The sequence below is a fragment of the Bombina bombina genome, chromosome 10 (genome assembly GCF_027579735.1).
Source record: "Bombina bombina isolate aBomBom1 chromosome 10, aBomBom1.pri, whole genome shotgun sequence".
NCBI classification, from domain to species: domain Eukaryota; kingdom Metazoa; phylum Chordata; class Amphibia; order Anura; family Bombinatoridae; genus Bombina; species Bombina bombina.
In genome coordinates this window covers 137461841-137483932 of record NC_069508.1, presented here as the reverse complement: position 1 = coordinate 137483932, position 22092 = coordinate 137461841, and the positions used below count along the sequence as shown (strand labels likewise).

Sequence of the window (22092 nt, the reverse complement as noted above, 5' to 3'; positions counted from 1 at the left end):
AATAATGGTATCTTTAGAAAGTCCATTTAATGGCGAGAAAAATGGTATATAATATGTGTGGGTACAGTAAATGAGTAAGAGGAAAATTACAGCTAAACACAAACACAGCAAAAATGTAAAAATAGCGTTGGTCCCAAATGGACAGAAAATGGAAAAGTGCGGTGGTCATTAAGGGGTTAATTCATCAGTTGTAACGAAGAATCACTACAACTTACTTTTTAATATAGATTTGAAATTCAAATACCCCGCACTCCGCCGTCCACTTCAAAAGTAAATTTCTCAGTGAGCTAACGGTTTGTATTGTTGTCCAATTAGCGCTCTTCCCATATGGCACTTTTACTCTAGTAAGAGCGCTGATTGGACAACAATTCAAACCATTGGCTCACAGAAAAATTGACTTTTGAAGTGGGCGGCGGAGCGATTGGGAATTTGAATTTCATATCTCTAGTAAAAAGGAAGTTATACAACTAATGAATGAAACTAACTAACATTCCGGATCTGTTTTTAAAGAGAGTTTTACCACCACTTTAAGGTGTTTCTAAGTGTTTAGTTTGCTGAAAAACAGTGTGTGAATCTCATAGAAAAGGCAAAAAGGGTTTGAAATGAATGGTACTTACCCCTCCACTTGCACCGTGAACAAGAACAGTTTCTCCAGGTTTTCCATGAGCTCTAAAACCAAAAATTCAAAATACTTATTTGTATCAAGACTTATATCCTCTGTATTCACAAACTGATGGAATAGAATTCTGAAGAATCTTTCTTTTGGCATAAATGTGGCACCTTTTATGTACAAATTTATTGCCTATATAATAAAGGGACAGGAAACAGAGTAAATTGCACTGTATAATTGATAAGCAGCAGATTTAAAGGGCCATAATAGTTGAAACATTATATGTTCTTAATCATTAGATCATGTAATTTTAAGAATAGCAACACTGCATTAATGTGTGGTAGTCCGGCAAAGTTGTTAAACACACAGTATAAGTACCACTTGAGATCCAAAGAGAACTGCTAGTTGAGCAACTCAGATGTGGAACTTATACTGTGTGTTTAACCCCAGAGTGAGAATTAAACACACAGAAGTACTGGGTCGCTAACCTTAATAATTATCCTAATAGAATGTTCCTCCGGCTGTCCCATGACTTAATAAATGAAAATGAGAAGCTGGCAGTACAGCCCATCACCCCCTTTCCATTATGCTTGTTCACGGCTCGGGTTCCCATCTGCCACGTGCACATTAAAACATCTTGTTACAGGAAAATAAACATGGGATCTAAATGTTTATAGCATTGAGATACACGGTGAATTTGCTTTTTCAGTGTATACTTTGTGCCTTGGTACAGCGAGTGCTATTTCAAAAAGGAGCAAATCTGTATTTTAAATTAAAAGATAAAATTGCTGCACGCAACTTTGTGTTTTTCATAGTAAAAAAAAAAAAAAGCTTAGATCTTTTTTCATTTCTTTTTTAATCCCTTTATGACCAGAGACATACCATGTATGTCGCTGGTCTTTGAATGGCGATTGCTTTTTTTAAAGTGCAGTCTCACCCCCAGCGGCGAGACCACGCTATTCCAGTACGCCTGAAGCCGCAAGGGAGGTCATAATCTTGTGGCGAGATCCATGCCGCTATGACCTGAAAAACAATCAAGGACCAGCAATGTACAAGGTACGTCATGGTCGTTAAGGGGTTAAGTTGCACCCAGTGATAATTCTATACACCACCAAGGCTCAAAAAATAACAAACAAAAAAACAAACAAGTAAACAGTTAATCACAATCTTATAGGCACTGAGATTAACCGTTTACAATGGTGTGTCGGTTCAGCTGCAGGAAATACATGAGCAGTGTACATGCGTCAGATGACAGTGGAGCTCGCGGTTGAACTGTGATGCTGCAGGCAATAATATCTTATAGGGATATCAGAATGCAAGCGAGAGAAACTAGCGGCACGGAGGGCAGATGTAGGCGCCTTCTTGGGGACTATTAGGAAGATAATTTTATTAAATAAATCGTGCAGATATAACTTTATTTATATTTTATTATTCAGGAGGGCTGCACACTATAAAAAACAGAATTTATGTTTACCTGATAAATTACTTTCTCCAACGGTGTGTCCGGTCCACGGCGTCATCCTTACTTGTGGGATATTCTCCTCCCCAACAGGAAATGGCAAAGAGCCCAGCAAAGCTGGTCACATGATCCCTCCTAGGCTCCGCCTACCCCAGTCATTCGACCGACGTTAAGGAGGAATATTTGCATAGGAGAAACCATATGGTACCGTGGTGACTGTAGTTAAAGAAAATAAATTATCAGACCTGATTAAAAAAACCAGGGCGGGCCGTGGACCGGACACACCGTTGGAGAAAGTAATTTATCAGGTAAACATAAATTCTGTTTTCTCCAACATAGGTGTGTCCGGTCCACGGCGTCATCCTTACTTGTGGGAACCAATACCAAAGCTTTAGGACACGGATGAAGGGAGGGAGCAAATCAGGTCACCTAAATGGAAGGCACCACGGCTTGCAAAACCTTTCTCCCAAAAATAGCCTCAGAAGAAGCAAAAGTATCAAACTTGTAAAATTTGGTAAAAGTGTGCAGTGAAGACCAAGTCGCTGCCCTACATATCTGATCAACAGAAGCCTCGTTCTTGAAGGCCCATGTGGAAGCCACAGCCCTAGTGGAATGAGCTGTGATTCTTTCGGGAGGCTGCCGTCCGGCAGTCTCGTAAGCCAATCTGATGATGCTTTTAATCCAAAAAGAGAGAGAGATAGAAGTTGCTTTTTGACCTCTCCTTTTACCAGAATAAACAACAAACAAGGAAGATGTTTGTCTAAAATCCTTTGTAGCATCTAAATAGAATTTTAGAGCGCGAACAACATCCAAATTGTGCAACAAACGTTCCTTCTTTGAAACTGGTTTCGGACACAGAGAAGGTACGATAATCTCCTGGTTAATGTTTTTGTTAGAAACAACTTTTGGAAGAAAACCAGGTTTAGTACGTAAAACCACCTTATCTGCATGGAACACCAGATAAGGAGGAGAACACTGCAGAGCAGATAATTCTGAAACTCTTCTAGCAGAAGAAATTGCAACTAAAAACAAAACTTTCCAAGATAATAACTTAATATCAACGGAATGCAAGGGTTCAAACGGAACCCCCTGAAGAACTGAAAGAACTAAATTGAGACTCCAAGGAGGAGTCAAAGGTTTGTAAACAGGCTTAATTCTAACCAGAGTTAAACACTAAAAAACTCTAAGCCATCTCCGTGGAGATGTTGCCTGTACAACGGCAAAGAGAATGACTGGGGTAGGCGGAGCCTAGGAGGGATCATGTGACCAGCTTTGCTGGGCTCTTTGCCATTTCCTGTTGGGGAGGAGAATATCCCACAAGTAAGGATGACGCCGTGGACCGGACACACCTATGTTGGAGAAATAGAGTGCACTTTGCTCTATTTTGCTAGTGTATTTTTAATAAATCAGCTTTTTTACTGTGTGTTAATCTCCTTCAAAAAGGTTTTACAAATGCATGCAGTGAAAATTGCACTCATGAAACATCTCTATTCTGTTCCAGGTGTTTCTTATTTGCTCCGTAATATCATCTAGAATGGCACAGATAAACACATAGTAAAAATATAATAAATTAAAAGGGATAATAAAATAATGATTTAATATGTATTACATAAACACACGCATATTTATATATATTTTTAACTTAATTTGTGCTGGGTCCATTACTACTTGTCACAGCCCCACTACACTACAGGAAGGTAAAGAAGGGGCGTTGAAGTTGTTTCTAGGAGACACGTGCACTAGCTCCAGTCAGTTTTTTGCCCATGCTAAATAGAAGACTAATGTGACAGCAGAACTTAAGTTTGATAACGGTATCTCCCTTAGTTCACTAAAGGCAGTGGCTACACTAAGAACCTCTAAGTACTCATTTTTCAAGAAAACAAGCAAGTTGTTTGCTGTTTTAGCACAAGCTGTTTCTTTTTATGTTTACTTTGATTTAAAGTGTGGGGGGGTTCTACTAAAGGAGCACTGTTTTATACCCCTTTGACACACACTAGGCATAATAGTACACCTTTACTGAATTTGTATGTTCTCTTGGTATCCCAGTAGTGCATTGCTGCTCCCGATTGGTGGCTGCACATGTATGCCTCTTGTCATTGGCTCACCAAATGTGTTTAGGCAGCTCCCAGTAGTACATTGCTGCAACAAAGGATACCAAGAGAACGAAGCAAATGTGATAATAGAAGTAAATTGGAAAGTTGTTATTGTAAATTATATGCTCTATTTAAATCAATAAAGAATTTTTTTGGGGTTTCATGCCCCTTTAAGGACGCTGTCTTCCAGTTTATAGAACACCAGATAAAAGGTGGTTATATTATAGTTGGCATACTACAAACATATAGCTCATATGAGTTCATGGAACAGTTCTATTATACACAACATTATCTGGCACTAACTGGCAACTGCATAGAAGATAAAAGATACGCAAGTGGGTTTTTAATGGGTATTTATAAAAAGGCAGCTGTAAATGCTTAGAAACATCTTTATGCAGATCTTTGTGCAATGCGGTTCTTAATTGCTAATATGACATCAACGTCCCTTTAAATAAAAAAAAATTAAAAACATTTGGGAGATCAATGTTAAAGGGATAGTCTAGTCAAAATTAAACTTTCATGAGTCAGATAGAGCATGCGATTTTAAGCAACTTTCTAATTTACTCCTATTATCAATTTTTCTTCTCTCTCTTGGTATCTTTATTTGAAAAAGCAAGAATGTAAACATAGGAGCCGGCCCATTTTTGGTTCAGAAACTGGGAAGCACTTTCTGATTGGTGTATAAATGTAGCCACCAATCAGCAAACACTACCCAGGTGCTGAATCAAAAATGGGCCGGCTCCTATGTTTACATTCAAATAAAGATACCAAGACAATGAAGAAAAATGGACAATGGCAGTAAATTAGAAAGTTGCATAAAAACAGAATTTATGCTTACCTGATAAATTTATTTCTCTTGTGGTGTATCCAGTCCACGGATTCATCCTTTACTTGTGGGATATTCTCCTTCCCAACAGGAAGTGGCAAAGAGAGCACACAGCAGAGCTGTCCATATAGCTCCCCCTCTAGCTCCACCCCCCAGTCATTCGACCGAAGGTTAGGAAGAAAAAGGAGAAACCATAGGGTGCAGTGGTGACTGTAGTTTAAAAATAAAAACCACCTGTCTTAAAATGACAGGGCGGGCCGTGGACTGGATACACCACAAGAGAAATAAATTTATCAGGTAAGCATAAATTCTGTTCCAAAAGGAAAGAGAGGTAGCGGTCGCCTTCTGACCTCTCCTCTTACCAGAATAGATAACAAAGAAGTTGTTTGTCTGAAATCCTTAGTTGCTTGTAAATAGAACTTTAAAGCACGAACCACATTAAGATTGTGTAACAGATGTTCCTTCTTCGACGGAGGATTAGGACACAGAGAAGGAACAACAATTTCCTGATTAATATTCTTATTAGACACAACCTTAGGAAGAAAACCGGGTTTGGTACGCAAAACTACCTTATCTGCATGGAACACCAGGTAAGGTGAATCACACTGTAAAGCAGATAACTCTGAAACTCTTCGAGCAGAAGAGATAGCTACCAAAAACAAAACTTTCCAAGATAAAAGCTTAATATCTATGGAATGTAAAGGTTCAAACGGAACCCCTTGCAGAACTGAAAGAACTAAATTCAGACTCCATGGCGGAGCCACAGATCTATAAACAGGCTTGATTCTGACTAAAGCCTGACTAAACGTTTGAACGTCTGGTACCTCTGCCAGACGTTTGTGAAAAAGAATAGACAAAGCAGATATCTGTCCCTTTAAGGAACTAGCTGATAATCCTTTCTCCAATCCGTCTTGGAAAAAGGACAAAATTCTGGGAATCCTAACCTTACTCCATGAGTAACCCTTGGATTCGCACCAAAAAAGATATTTTCGCCAAATCTTATGGTAGATTTTCCTGGTGACAGGCTTTCTAGCCTGAATCAGGGTATCAATAACAGACTCAGAGAAACCACGCTTTGATAGAATTAGGCGTTCAATCTCCAAGCAGTCAGACGCAGAGAAATTAGATTTGGATGTTTGAAAGGACCTTGTATCAGAAGGTCCTGCCTCAATGGTAGTGTCCATGGTGGCACAGATGACATGTCCACTAGGTCTGCATACCAGGTCCTGCGTGACCACGCAGGCGCTATTAGAATCACCGAAGCCCTCTCCTGCTTGATTCTGGCAACCAGACGAGGGAGGAGAGGAAACGGTGGAAAAACATAGGCCAGATTGAAGGACCAAGGCGCTGCTAGAGCATCTATCAGCACCGCCTGGGGATCCCGGGACCTGGACCCGTAAAGAGGAAGTTTGGTGTTCTGACGGGACGCCATCAGATCCAATTCTGGAGTGCCCCATAGCTGAGTCAGCTGGGCAAATACCTCCGGGTGGAGTTCCCACTCCCCCGGGTGAAAAGTCTGACTTAGAAAATCCGCCTCCCAGTTGTCTACTCCTGGGATGTGAATTGCTGAGAGATGGCAAGAGTGATCCTCCGCCCATCTGATTATTTTGGTTACTTCCATCATTGCTAGGGAACTTCTTGTCCCGCCTTGATGATTGACATAAGCTACAGTCGTGATGTTGTCCGACTGAAATCTGATGAATTTGGCCGCAGCTAGCTGAGGCCATGCCTGAAGCGCGTTGAATATCGCCCTCAGTTCCAGAATGTTTATCGGGAGAAGAGCTTCTTCCCGAGACCATAAGCCCTGAACTTTCAGGGAGTCCCAGACTGCACCCCAGCCCAACAGACTGGCGTCGGTCGTTACGATGATCCACTCTGGTCTGCGGAAACACATTCCCTGAGACAGGTGATCCTGAGACAACCATCAGAGAAGAGAATCTCTGGTCCCCTGGTCCAACTGTATTTGAGGAGACAAATCTGCATAATCCCCATTCTACTGTTTGAGCATGCATAGTTGCAGTGGTCTGAGGTGTATCCGAGCAAAAGGGACTATGTCCATTGCCGCTACCATTAGTCCGATTGTCTCCATGCACTGAGCTACAGATGGCCGAGGAATGGAATGAAGAGCTCGGCAAGTAGTTAAAAGTTTTAACTTTCTGACCTCTGTCAGAAATATTTTCATTTCTACAGAGTCTATTAGGGTTCCTAGGAAGGGAACTCTTGTGAGGGGGGAGAGAGAACTCTTTTTGATGTTCACCTTCCACCCGGGAGACCTCAGAAAGGCCACTACAATTTCCGACTTGGCTCTTTGGAAAGTCGACGCCTGAATTAAGCTGTCGTCTAGATAAGGCGCCACTGCTATGCCCCGCGGTCTTAGTACCGCCAGGAGGGACCCTAGCACCTTTGTGAAAATTCTGGGAGCAGTGGCCAACCCGAAAGGAAGAGCCACAAACTGATAATGCTTGTCCATAAAGGCGAACCTGAGAAACTGGTGATGATCTTTGTGGATAGGAATGTGCAGATACGCATCCTTTAGATCCACGGTAGTCATATACTGACCCTCCTGGATCATTGGTAAGATTGTCCGAATGGTTTTCATCTTGAATGATGGGACTCTGAGGAATTTGTTTAGAATTTTGAGATCCAGGATTGGTCTGAAAGTTCCTTCTTTCTTGGGAAACACAAACAGATTTGAGTAAAAACCCAGCCCTTGTTCCGCAATTGGAACTGGGTGGATCACTCCCATTGTATGTAGGTCTTCTACACAGCGTAAGAACGCCTATTTCTTTGTCTGGTCTGTAGACAAACGAGAAATGTGGAACCTTCCCCTTGGAGGGGAGTCCTTGAATTCTAGAAGATATCCCTGGGATACAATCTCTAAGGCCCAGGGATCATGTACGTCCCTTGCCCAGGCCTGAGCGAAGAGAGAGTCTGCCCCCTACTAGATCCGGTCCCGGATCTGGGGCTACCCCATCATGCTGTCTTGGAGGCAGCTGCAGGCTTCTTGGCCTGTTTACCCTTGTTCCAGCCCTGGTAAGGTTTCCAGGCTGCCCTGGGTTGTGAAGTGTTACCCTCTTGCTTTGCAGCAGGGGAGGATAAAGCGAGACCGCTCCTGAAATTCCAAAAGGAACAAAAATTATTTTGTTTGTTCTTTGTCTTGAAGGACTTGTCCTGGGGCAGAGCATGGCCTTTTCCCCCAGTGATTTCTGAAATAATCTCTTTCAAATCAGGCCCGAAGAGGGTCTTTCCTTTGAAAGGGATGTTCAATAGTTTGGATTTTGACGACACATCGGCCGACCAGGACTTTAGCCACAGCGCCCTGCGCGCCAAAATGGGAAACCTGAATTCTTTGCCGCTAACTTAGCTAGTTGGAAAGCGGCATCTGTGATAAAAGAATTAGCCAGCTTAAGAGCCTTAATTCTGTCCATAATGTCCTCATATGAGGTCTCCGTCTGGAGCGCATCTTCCAGCGCCTCGAACCAGAAAGCAGCTGCAGTGGTTACAGGAACAATGCACGCAATAGGTTGGAGAAGAAAACCTTGTTGAACAAAAATTTTCTTAAGTAAACCCTCTAATTTTTTATCCATAGGGTCTTTAAAAGCACAATTGTCTTCAATTGGTATGGTTGTGCGTTTAGCAAGTGAAGAAACAGCCCCCTCCACCTTAGGGACCGTCTGCCACGAGTCCCGCATGGGGTTAGATATGGGGAACATCTTCTTAAAAACAGGAGGGGGGAACGAAGGGAATACCTGGTCTATCCCACTCCCTAGTAACAATATCCGCAATCCTCTTAGGGACCGGGAACACATCAGTGTAAACAGGAACTTCTAGGTACTTGTCCATTTTACACAATTTCTCTGGAACCACCATAGGGTCGCAGTCATCCAGAGTAACTAATACCTCCCTGAGCAATAAGCGGAGGTGTTCTAGTTTAAATTTAAGAGCCAATGTATCTGAATCTGTCTGAGAAACCTTTCCTGAATCGGAAATTTCTCCCTCAGACAGCACATCCCTCGCCCCCACTTCAGAGTGTTGTGAGGGTATATCGGATACGGCTACTAAAGCGTCAGAATGCTCATTATCTGTTCTTAAAACAGAGCTATCACGCTTTGCAGGTAACACGGGCAGTTTAGATAAAAACACTGAGAGGGTATTATTCATAACTGCCGCCAAGTCTTGCAAGGTAAAAGAGTTAGACGCACTAGAGGTGCTAGGCGTCGCTTGAGCGGGCATAACTGGTTGTGACACTTGGGGAGAGGTTGACGGGCTAACCTCGTTACCTTCTGTCTGAGAATCATCTTGGGCCACATTTTTAAGTGCAACAATATGTTCTTTAAAGTGTATAGACATATCAGTACAAGTGGGATACATTCTGAGAAGGGGTTCCACTATGGCTTCTAAACACATTGAACAAGGATTTTCCTTGGTGTCAGACATGTTTAACAGACTAGTAGTAACATAAATAGGCTTGGAAATCACTTTAATCAAGTAAAAACACACTTTGAAAAAAAAAGTTACTGTGCCTTTAAGAAATAAAAAAGGCACACAATTTTGCAAAACAGTGAAAAAATGCAGTAAACTTTTCGAAATTTTTACAGTATGTACCTAAAGCAGTAATAGCCATGTGGGTAACAACCCCTGAAAGAAACCCAAAGGAACCTTCAAAGTGTCTCAAAAAAACAAATTTTTCAATAAAAACCGTTTGCCCTGAAGTAGTGTCAACCAGCAAAAACTAGCCGTGTTATGTAAGCTTGAAATTCCAGTCTCTGAATATAGCTTACCCTTCCCTCATGGGGATATTAACAGTCTTTTCTAGCATTATCACAGTCTTGTCTAGAAATAAATGACTGAACATACCTTATTACAGCCTAACCTGCAAAACCGTTCCCCCCAACTGAAGTTCTCATGTACTCCTCAGTCCTGTGTGGAAACAGCATTGGATTTTAGTTACAACATGCTGAAATCATCTTCCTCCCTGCAGAAATCTTCATCTCCTATCTGCTAGAGAGTAAATAGTACACACCGGTACAATTTAAAATAAACTCTTGCTTGTAGAAAATAAAAACTACAATTCTAACACCACATTCACTTTACCCTTCCGATTGCTTAGAGCCGGCAAAGAGAATGACTGGGGGGTGGAGCTAGAGGGGGAGCTATATGGACAGCTCTGCTGTGTGCTCTCTTTGCCACTTCCTGTTGGGAAGGAGAATATCCCACAAGTAAAGGATGAATCCGTGGACTGGATACACCTTACAAGAGAAATTGCCTGCTCTATCTGAATCATGAAAGTTTAATTTTAACTAGACTATTCCTTTAATGCAAAAGAACATAAAATAGATATTTACTTTACTCTTTTTCCTAGCTTGCTTCAGTCAGATACACACAGGCAGCAACTGATGCATGAAACGCAAAATGTTCACAAGACACAAGTTCAGTCTATGTACAGACTTATTAACTTACTTTTGAAAAAGTGCTCTATAAGCAGTGAAGTATGGGACCGATATTGCAGCGCCTTGCTTGAAGCTGAGCTGTTCTGGCAGAGGATACACAGTGTCTACAGAAGAAACGGTGTAGTCCGCGTAACCCCCAGTAACGGTGCTTGTGGCAAACACGCGGTCACCTATCTGATTAGAAAACACAATTTATTAATTAAAGCTCTATAAATAATTACACACTGGGTTTCTACAGTTATAACACTGATTAAGTGTGGACTTATCATATCCCAGGGGTCATATCTTTTAAAATCATACTTACAGGTTTAAGATATTTGGGCACCTAGTATTGCTGACTCATGGGCCTGATTTAAATGTGTCTACTTAATCTATGAGCATTCATATATCTAGGTAAATTATTTTCTTATTCATTATCAGTTGCCCAAACAATGTAAAACATATTTTACTTGCACAGGCACATTGTTCTTTAATTTATTTGTAGTTCCAGGAGTCTGGCCAGCATTGCTCAGCATTTGGAGCCATGGTGAAGAAACAGAAAGGTATAAAAGCTGAAGATTTTATAGTTTGAGAGGAAGAAAAACATAATTTATGTAAGAACTTACCTGATAAATTCATTTCTTTCATATTAGCAAGAGTCCATGAGCTAGTGACGTATGGGATATACATTCCTACTAGGAGGGGCAAAGTTTCCCAAACCACAAAATGCCTATAAATACACCCCTCACCACACCCACAAATCAGTTTAACGCATAGCCAAGAAGTGGGGTGATAAGAAAAAAAGTGCGAAAGCATAAAAAATAAGGAATTGGAATAATTGTGCTTTATACAAAAAAATCATAGCCACCACAAAAAGGGTGGGCCTCATGGACTCTTGCTAATATGAAAGAAATGAATTTATCAGGTAAGTTCTTACATAAATTATGTTTTCTTTCATGTAATTAGCAAGAGTCCATGAGCTAGTGACGTATGGGATAATGACTACCCAAGATGTGGATCTTCCACGCAAGAGTCACTAGAGAGGGAGGGATAAAATAAAGACAGCCAATTCCGCTGAAAATAATCCACACCCAAAATAAAGTTTAAATCTTATAATGAAAAAAAACTGAAATTATAAGCAGAAGAATCAAACTGAAACAGCTGCCTGAAGTACTTTTCTACCAAAAACTGCTTCAGAAGAAGAAAACACATCAAAATGCTAGAATTTAGTAAAAGTATGCAAAGAAGACCAAGTTGCTGCTTTGCAAATCTGATCAACCGAAGCTTCATTCCTAAACGCCCAGGAAGTAGAAACTGACCTAGTAGAATGAGCTGTAATCCTTTGAGGCGGAGTTTTACCCGACTCGACATAAGCATGATGAATTAAAGATTTCAACCAAGATGCCAAAGAAATGGCAGAGGCCTTCTGACCTTTCCTAGAACCGGAAAAGATAACAAATAGACTAGAAGTCTTTCGGAAATTCTTAGTAGCTTCAACATAATATTTCAAAGCTCTAACTACATCCAAAGAATGCAATGATTTCTCCTTAGAATTCTTAGGATTAGGACACAATGAAGGAACCACAATTTCTCTACTAATGTTGTTAGAATTCACAACCTTAGGTAAAAATTGAAAAGAAGTTCGCAACACCGCCTTATCCTGATGAAAAATCAGAAAAGGAGACTCACAAGAAAGAGCAGATAATTCAGAAACTCTTCTAGCAGAAGAGATGGCCAAAAGAAACAAAACTTTCCAAGAAAGTAATTTAATGTCCAATGAATGCATAGGTTCAAACGGAAGAGCTTGAAGAGCCCCCAGAACCAAATTCAAACTCCAAGGAGGAGAAATTGACTTAATGACAGGCTTTATACGAACCAAAGCTTGCACAAAACAATGAATATCAGGAAGATTAGCAATCTTTCTGTGAAAAAGAACAGAAAGAGCAGAGATTTGTCCTTTCAAGGAACTTGCAGACAAACCTTTATCCAAACCATCCTGAAGAAACTGTAGAATTCTCGGAATTCTAAAAGAATGCCAGGAAAAATGATGAGAAAGACACCAAGAAATGTAAGCCTTCCAAACTCGATAATATATCTTTCTAGATACAGATTTACGAGCCTGTAACATAGTACTAATCACAGAGTCAGAGAAACCTCTTTGACTAAGAATCAAGCGTTCAATCTCCATACCTTTAAATTTAAGAATTTGAGATCCTGATGGAAAAAAGGACCTTGACACAGAAGGTCTGGTCTTAACGGAAGAGTCCATGGTTGGCAAGAGGCCATCCGGACAAGATCCGCATACCAAAACCTGTGAGGCCATGCTGGAGCCACCAGCAGAACAAACGAGCATTCCTTCTTGGAGATTACTCTTGGAAGAAGAACTAGAGGCGGAAAGATATAGGCAGGATGATACTTCCAAGGAAGTGACAATGCATCCACTGCTTCCGCCTGAGGGTCCCTGGATCTGGAAAGATACCTGGGAAGTTTCCGGTTTAGATGAGAAGCCATCAGATCTATTTCTGGAAGTCCCCACATTTGAACAATCTGAAGAAATACCTCTGGGTGAAGAGATCATTCGCCCGGATGTAACGTTTGGCGACTGAGATAATCTGCTTCCCAATTGTCTATACCTGGGATATGAACCGCAGAAATTAGAAAGGAGCTGGATTCCGCCCATACCAGTATTCGAGATACTTCTTTCATAGCCAGAGGACTGTGAGTCCCTCCTTGATGATTGATGTATGCCACAGTTGTGACATTGTCTGTCTGAAAACAAATGAACGATTCTCTCTTTAGAAGAGGCCATGACTGAAGAGCTCTGAAAATTGCACGGAGTTCCAAAATATTGATCGGTAATCTCACCTCCTGAGATTCCCAAACCCCTTGTGCTGTCAGAGACCCCCAAACAGCTCCCTAACCTGTCAGACTTGCATCTGTTGAAATTACAGTCCAGGTCGGAAGAACAAAAGAAGCCCCCTGAACTAAACGATGGTGATCTGTCCACCACGTCAGAGAGTGTCGTACAATCGGTTTTAAAGATATTAATTGAGATATCTTTGTGTAATCCCTGCACCACTGGTTCAGCATACAGAGCTGAAGAGGTCGCATGTGAAAACGAGCAAAGGGGATCGCGTCCGATGCAGCAGTCATAAGACCTAGAATTTCCATGCATAAGGCTACCGAAGGGAATGATTGTGACTGAAGGTTTCGACAAGCTGAGATCAATTTCAGACGTCTCTTGTCTGTCAGAGACAGAGTCATGGACACTGAATCTATCTGGAAACCTAAAAAGGTTACCTTTGTCTGAGGAATCAATGAACTTTTTGGTAAATTGATCCTCCAACCATGATCTTGAAGAAACAACACAAGTCGATTCGTATGAGATTCTGCAAAATGTGAAGACTGAGCAAGTACCAAGATATCGTCCAAATAAGGAAATACCACAATACCCTGTTCTCTGATTACAGACAGAAGGGCACCGAGAATCTTTGTAAAAATTCTTGGAGCTGTTGCTAGGCCAAACGGCAGAGCCACAAACTGGTAATGCTTGTCTAGGAAAGAGAATCTCAGAAACTGATAGTGATCTGGATGAATCGGAATATGCAGATATGCATCCTGTAAATCTATTGTGGACATATAATGCCCTTGCTGAACAAAAAGCAGGATAGTCCTTACAGTTACCATTTTGAATGTTGGTATCCTTACATAACGATTCAATATTTTTAGATCCAGAACTGGTCTGAAGGAATTCTCCTTCTTTGGTACAATGAAGAGATTTGAATAAAACCCCAGCCCCTGTTCCAGAACTGGAACTGGCATAATTACTCCAGCCAACTCTAGATCTGAAACACATTTCAGAAATGCTCGAGCCTTCGCTGGGTTTACTGGGACACGGGAAAGAAAAAATCTCTTTGCAGGAGGCCTTATCTTGAAGCCAATTCTGTACCCTTCTGAAACAATGTTCTGAATCCAAAGATTGTGAATGGAATTGATCCAAATTTCTTTGAAAAAACGTAATCTGCCCCCTACCAGCTGAGCTGGAATGAGGGCCGCACCTTCATGTGGACTTAGGAGCTGGCTTTGGTTTTCTAAAAGGCTTGGATTTATTCCAGACTGGAGATGGTTTCCAAACTGATACCGCTCCTGTGGATGAAGGATCAGGCTTTTGTTCCTTATTGTGACGAAAGGAACGAAAACGATTATTAGATCTAAATTTACCTTTAGATTTTTTATCCTGTGGTAAAAAAGTTCCTTTCCCTCCAGTAACAGTTGAGATAATAGAATCCAACTGAGAACCAAATAATTTATTACCCTGGAAAGAAAGGGAAAGCAAAGTAGACTTAGAAGACATATCAGCATTCCAAGTTTTAAGCCATAAAGCTCTTCTAGCTAAAATAGCTAGAGACATAAACCTGACATCAACTCTAATGATATCAAAGATGGCATCACAAATAAAATTATTAGCATGTTGAAGAAGATTAATAATGCTATGAGAATTATGATCTGTTACTTGTTGCGCTAAAGCTTCTAACCAAAAAGTTGAAGCTGCAGCAACATCCGCTAAAGATATAGCAGGTCTAAGAAGATTACCTGAACACAAGTAAGCTTTTCTTAGAAAGGATTCAATTTTCCTATCTAAAGGATCCTTAAAGGAAGTACTATCTGTCGTAGGAATAGTAGTACGCTTAGCAAGAGTAGAGACAGCCCCATCAACCTTAGGGATTTTGTCCCAAAACTCTAATCTGTCAGATGGCACAGGATAAAATTGCTTAAAACGTTTAGAAGGAGTAAATGAATTACCCAAATTATTCCATTCCCTGGAAATTACTTCAGAAATAGCATCAGGGACAGGAAAAACTTCTGGAATAACTACAGGAGATTTAAAAACCTTATTTAAACGTTTAGATTTAGTATCAAGAGGACCAGAATCCTCTATTTCTAATGCAATTAAGACTTCTTTAAGTAAAGAACGAATAAATTCCATTTTAAATAAATATGAAGATTTATCAGCATCAAACTCTGAGACAGAATCCTCTGAACCAGAAGAACCATTATCAGAATCAGAATGATGATGTTCATTTAAAAATTCATCTGAAAAATGAGAAGTTTTAAAAGACTTTTTACGTTTACTAGAAGGAGGAATAACAGACATAGCCTTCTTAATGGATTTAGAAACAAAATCTCTTATGTTATCAAGAACACTCTGAGTATTAGATGTTGACGGAACAGCAACAGGTAATGTAACATTACTAAAGGAAATATTATCTGCATTAACAAGTTTGTCATGACATTCAGTACAAACAACAGCTGGAGGAACAGATACCACAAGTTTACAGCAGATACACTTAACTTTGGTAGATCCAGCACCAGGCAGCGATTTTCCAGAAGTATCTTCTGACTCAGTGTCAATCTGGGACATCTTGCAATATGTAATAGAAAAAACAACATATAAAGCAAAATTGATCAAATTCCTTAAATGACAGTTTCAGGAATGGGAAAAAATGCCAGTGAACAAGCTTCTAGCAACCAGAAGCAATAAATAATGAGACTTAAATAATGTGGAGACAATAGTGACACCCATATTTTTTTTAGCGCCAAAAAAAGACGCCCACATTATTTGGCGCCTAAATGCCTTTGGCGCCAAAAATGACGCCACATCCGGAACGCCGACACTTTTGGCGCAAAAAAACCGTCAAAAATGACGCAACTTCCGGCGACACGTATGACGCCGGAAATAGAGAAAAAAAATTGCGCCAAAAAAGTCCGCACCAAGAATGACGCAATAAAATGAAGCATTTTCAGCCCCCGCGAGCCTAACAGCCCACAGGGAAAAGTCAAATTTTAAGGTAAGAAAAAATTTATTTATTCATATGCATTATCCCAAATATGAAACTGACTGTCTGAAATAAGGAACGTTGAACATCCTGAGTCAAGGCAAATAAATGTTTGAATACATATATTTAGAACTTTATATAAAAGTGCCCAACCATAGCTTAGAGTGTCACAGAAAATAAGACTTACTTACCCCAGGACACTCATCTACATGTAGTAGAAAGCCAAACCAGTACTGAAACGAGAATCAGCAGAGGTAATGGTATATATAAGAGTATATCGTCGATCTGAAAAGGGAGGTAAGAGATGAATCTCTACGACCGATAACAGAGAACCTATGAAATAGACCCCGTAGAAGGAGATCATTGAATTCAAATAGGCAATACTCTCCTCACATCCCTCTGACATTCACTGCACGCTGAGAGGAAAACCGGGCTTCAACCTGCTGCGGAGCGCATATCAACGTAGAATCTAGCACAAACTGACTTCACCACCTCCATAGGAGGCAAAGTTTGTAAAACTGATTTGTGGGTGTGGTGAGGGCTGTATTTATAGGCATTTTGAGGTTTGGGAAACTTTGCCCCTCCTGGTAGGAATGTATATCCCATACGTCACTAGCTCATGGACTCTTGCTAATTACATGAAAGAAACAGAGGCATTGATGATAACTTGGACAAGGAGCTTTTGTCTAGTGAAAAACAAGAGGATGGATTCAGGCAAAAAAAAAAAAAAAAAGTGTGAGCAAACCTACAGATTCAGATTTTGTAGCCTCTACAGTGACCATGAATAGACAGTTGGTGGAACTGAAAAAAAAAAAAAAAAAAAAAGGGAAGTCTGTAAAAGGTGCAGAGAAGAGAAAAGAAACTTATGAATGGAGAATCCTCTTCTGAGAGTTCTTCCAAGGACAGTTTGTCTCAATGCTCTTCTCCAGATGAAGGTGAAGTCTCAGAGTCATAGAGCAATTGCTATTCATCCAACTCTAACTTTTTTTTTTTTTTTTTTGTTATAAAAAAAAAAGAAAAAAAAAGAAGATTCCACCTAAATATCTTCCTGTCTCTATACCTGAAAAGCTAAACAAATTTGGTTATCACAGCACAAGCTGGAATGCTGGTACCAAATGCTCTTATTTGCCAAAACCATCTCCGACTGCTTTGTACAAATAGGAATCAGCTTTTAAAAGAAAAGACAAACAAACCTGTATACAGGCTACTGGAAACCCTGGTGTACTACAGCCCAGCAAAGTTTATTAACCCCTTAAGGACCAGCGACGTACCCTGTATGTCACTGGTCTTTTTTTGGGACTTGAATGTTTTATAGCGCAGTCTTGTCACCAGTGTTAAGACTGCTCTATTTCACAAAGCCTGCTGGAGGGAGGGCATTAATAGCATGTTCTTGCAAGACTAATGCTATTATGTCCTGAAAAAACCCTTAACGACATGTGACATACAGGGTACATTGTGGTCATTAAGGGGTTAACTTGGAATAAGACAAGCAAGTAAAGGCTTGCAGTTACTGCAAATGTTTGTGCCAACTAATATGCTTTGACAAAGACATTAACTGGTTATATGTTCTGATGGGGATTGAATCTTCCTTGCTACACCCTGGGCGTTTTTAATGTTTAGACAAAGACAAAGTATGTTTTTTACTTTGTTCCTTGGGAATACTTTGTGTCTTTCTGCCTAATATTGTTTAAAGGACCAGTAAATAACAGTATATTTACATAATCAACAAATGCATGATGAAAAGACAATGCAATAGCACTAAATTTCAACTAGCAGATTTTTTTCGGACAAATTTCAGTTATAATTCACACAGTTCCTGGTAGAGCGCTTCTCTTTCTGTTTTGCATTTGTATTATGACCCTGAAAGTGTCTCCCTAAGGGACGATGGGGGAAACCAGATGTGGACTCCTTGCCCAGTGTGCTAAGAGGGATATGGCTGCATCTCACTGACGAGACCCACAGAAGCCCGAAACGATCGTCTGGAGTTGTTCATTTTATTGTTCAGAGGAGAATTTCCTGGTATTTTGGGGCTGGACTGTCCTTACTTGGCGGGATCAGACTGAAATACTTTAGGAAAGTTTTTTTCTGTGAAAAACATAATTTGGGCTAAAAGAGGCTGCTCCTAGGTGGTAACTCGCCATAGAACAAGCTATTGAGCTGCTGTTCTTCCGGGTAGAGTGCTTCTCTCTCTGTATAAATCACAAAGTTATGTCTATTTCCACTCCTGTATCATGTGACAGCCATCAGCCAATCACAAATGCATATACGTATATTCTGTAAATTCTTGCACAGGCTCAGTAGGAGCTTTTGACTCAAAAAGTGTAAATATATTAAAAAAAGGTGTGGACATATTGTTAAGTAAATTGGAAAGTTTTTTTTTTAAATTGCATGTGCTATCTGAATCATGAAATTTTAATTTTGACTTGTGTCCCTTTAAGACTTCACTTGCTCAACATTCATGTATTGTATTTGCCATTAGTATGATATAAAGATTGAACTGCATATTTAAAATATCTCATTGTGTCATCAAAAGCTCCTACTGCAAACGACAGAGCTCCCAGAAGATCTTTGAACTTGGAGGACTACAAGAAAAGGAGGGGACTATTCTGAGTCCAGAAAACCTATTGCTTATGTCCTTACATGCAAATGTTCTTTCTGCCTCTATTTTCCTCCATTCTTTATTTAAACTCAATGGCCTGGAGCAGCAGCATAGCCAGAAACGGACTTTGAACAGCCAATTCTTTGTAAAATAAACATGTTGACTATTAACTATATAGAAATAGCTGCCTCTTTATTTGGCATGGGGGGGGGGGGAGAAAAGTGACAGAGAAAGATCTGTATCCTAATATGTCTCATTTACACTCATTAGACCAGGTCTTTCCCCCTAACCCACACAAAAAAAAAAATCATCTAATTTAAGCAAAGCAACTGGACAGTATTTTGTATACAAATACAGTCAGTCACTGTCAAATATTTTTTCTTTTTGTTTTTCAGATACAACAATCTTCTACAGAAGAAAAAACAAAATTTATGCTTACCTGATAAATTTCTTTCTCGTGTGGTGTATCCAGTCCACGGGTTCATCCATTACTTGTGGGATATTCTCCTTCCCAACAGGAAGTTGCAAAGAGGACACCCACAGCAGAGCTGTCTGTATAGCTCCTCCCCTAACCCCCACCTCCAGTCATTCGACTGAAGACAAGTAAGAAAAAGGAGAAACTATAGGGTGCAGTGGTGACTGTAGTTTTAAAAATAAAAACACCTGCCTTAAAGTGACAGGGCGGGCCGTGGACTGGATACACCACAAGAGAAAGAAATTTATCAGGTAAGCATAAATTTTGTTTTCTCTTGTAAGGTGTATCCAGTCCACGGGTTCATCCATTACTTGTGGGATACCAATACCAAAGCTTTAGGACACTGATGAAGGGAGGGACAAGGCAGGAACTTAAACGGAAGGCACCACTGCCTGCAAAACCTTTCTCCCAAAAATAGCCTCTGAGGAAGCAAAAGTATCAAATTTGTAGAATTTAGAAAAAGTATGAAGCGAAGACCAAGTCGCCGCCTTACAAATCTCAATAGAGGCCTCATTTTTAAAAGCCCACGTGGAAGCTACCGCTCTAGTGGAATGAGCTGTAATTCTTTCAGGAGGCTGCTGGCCAGCAGTCTCAGAAGCTAAACGGATTACGCTTCTCAGCCAAAAAGAAAGAGAAGATGCCGAAGCCTTTTGGCCTCTCCTCTGTCCAGAGTAGACAACAAACAATGCAGATGTTTGACGAAAATCCTTAGTAGCTTGTAAAAAAAACTTTAAAGCACGAACCACGTCAAGATTGTGTAATAGACGTTCCTTCTTTGAAGAAGGATTAGGACACAGTGATGGAACAACAATCTCCTGATTGATATTCTTATTAGATACCACCTTAGGAAGAAACCCAGGTTTGGTACGCAAAACTACCTTATCTGTATGAAAGATCAGATAAGGGGAATCACACTGTAAGGCAGATAACTCTGAAACTCTTCGAGCCGAAGAGATAGCTACCAAAAACAGAACTTTCCAAGATAGAAGTTTGATATCTATGGAATGCAGAGGTTCAAACGGAACCCCTTGAAGAACTTTAAGAACTAAATTTAAACTCCATGGCGGAGCAACAGGTTTAAACACAGGCTTGATTCTAACTAAAGCCTGACAAAACGCCTGAACGTCTGGAACATCTGCCAGACGCTTGTGCAGAAGAATAGACAGAGCAGAAATCTGTCCCTTTAAAGAACTAGCTGACAATCCCTTCTCCAATCCTTCTTGGAGAAAGGATAATATCCTAGGAATCCTGACTTTACTCCATGAGTAACCCTTGGATTCACACCAATGAAGATATTTACACCATATCTTAAGATAGATTTTCCTGGTGACAGGCTTTCGAGCCTGAATTAAGGTATCAATGACCAACTCGGAGAAACCACGTTTTGATAAAATCAACCTTCAATTTCCAAGCAGTCAGCCGCAGAGAAATTAGATTTGGATGTTTGAATGGACCTTGGAGTAGAAGGTCCTGCCTCAGCGGCAGAGTCCATGGTGGAAGGGATGACATGTCCACCAGATCTGCATACCAAGTGCTGCGTGGCCACGCAGGTGCTATCAAAATCACTGAAGCTCTCTCTTGCTTGATCTTGGCAATCAGACGAGGGAGAAGAGGAAATGGAGGGAACACATAAGCCAGGCTGAAGGACCAGGGCACTGCTAGAGCATCTATCAGTGCTGCCTGGGGATCCCTTGACCTGGACCCGTAACAGGGAAGCTTGGCATTCTGACGAGACGCCATCAGATCCACTTCTGGTTTGCCCCATAGTTGAACCAGCTGGGCAAATACCTCCGGATGGAGCTCCCACTCCCCCGGATGAAAAGTCTGCCGACTTAGAAAATCCGCCTCCCAGTTCTCTACTCCTGGGATATGGATAACTGAGAGATGGCAAGAGTGAACCTCTGCCCATAGAATTATCTTTGAAACCTCCAACATTGCCAGGGGGCTTCTTGTCCCCCCCTGATGGTTGATATAGGCTACAGTCGTGATATTGTCCGACTGAAATCTGATGAACCTGACCGCAGCTAATTGAGGCCAAGCCTGAAGAGCATTGAATATCGCTCTCAGTTCCAGAATGTTTATCGGAAGGAGGGCTTCCTCCTGAGTCCACGAACCCTGAGCCTTCAGGGAGCTCCAGACTGCGCCCCAGCCCAGAAGACTGGCATCTGTCGTGACTATAGTCCACTCTGGCCTGCGGAAACTCATTCCCCTGGACAGATGGACCCGAGAGAACCACCAGAGAAGAGAATCCCTGGTCTCTTGATCCAGATTTAGCAGAGGGGACAAATCTGTGTAATCCCCATTCCACTGATTGAGCATGCAAAGTTGCAGTGGTCTGAGATGTAGGCAGGCAAACGGAACTATGTCCATTGCCGCTACCATTAGGCCGATTACTTCCATACACTGAGCCACTGACGGCCGAGAAGTGGAATGAAGAGCACGGCAGGAAGTTAGAAGCTTTGATAACCTGACCTCTGTCAGAAAAAATTTCATTTCTACTGAATCTATCAGTGTTCCTAGGAAGGAAACTCTTGTGAGAGGGGAGAGAGAACTCTTTTCTTCTTTCACCTTCCACCCGTGAGACCTCAGAAAGGCCAGAACAATGTCCGTATGGGACTTGGCGATTTGAAAAGTCGACGCCTGTATCAGAATGTCGTCTAGGTAAGGAGCCACCGCTATGCCCCGTGGCCTTAGAACCGCCAGTAGGGACCCTAGAACCTTTGTAAAGATTCTTGGTGCCGTGGCTAACCCGAAGGGAAGAGCC

General features: G+C 41.0%; 1 protein-coding gene across 2 annotated transcripts in view; it reads right to left on the bottom strand.

Moving 5' to 3' along the window:
* Positions 1-22092, bottom strand: part of CRYZ (crystallin zeta) — a 125071-nt gene that overhangs the window by 28663 nt on the left and 74316 nt on the right. For both annotated transcript variants that reach the window (XM_053693348.1, XM_053693347.1), the window contains 2 exons: positions 10449-10612; positions 618-669 (listed from right to left, as the gene is read on the bottom strand). In XM_053693348.1, coding sequence (XP_053549323.1) covers positions 618-669; positions 10449-10612 — 216 coding nt within the window. The remainder of the gene's footprint in view (positions 1-617; positions 670-10448; positions 10613-22092) is intronic.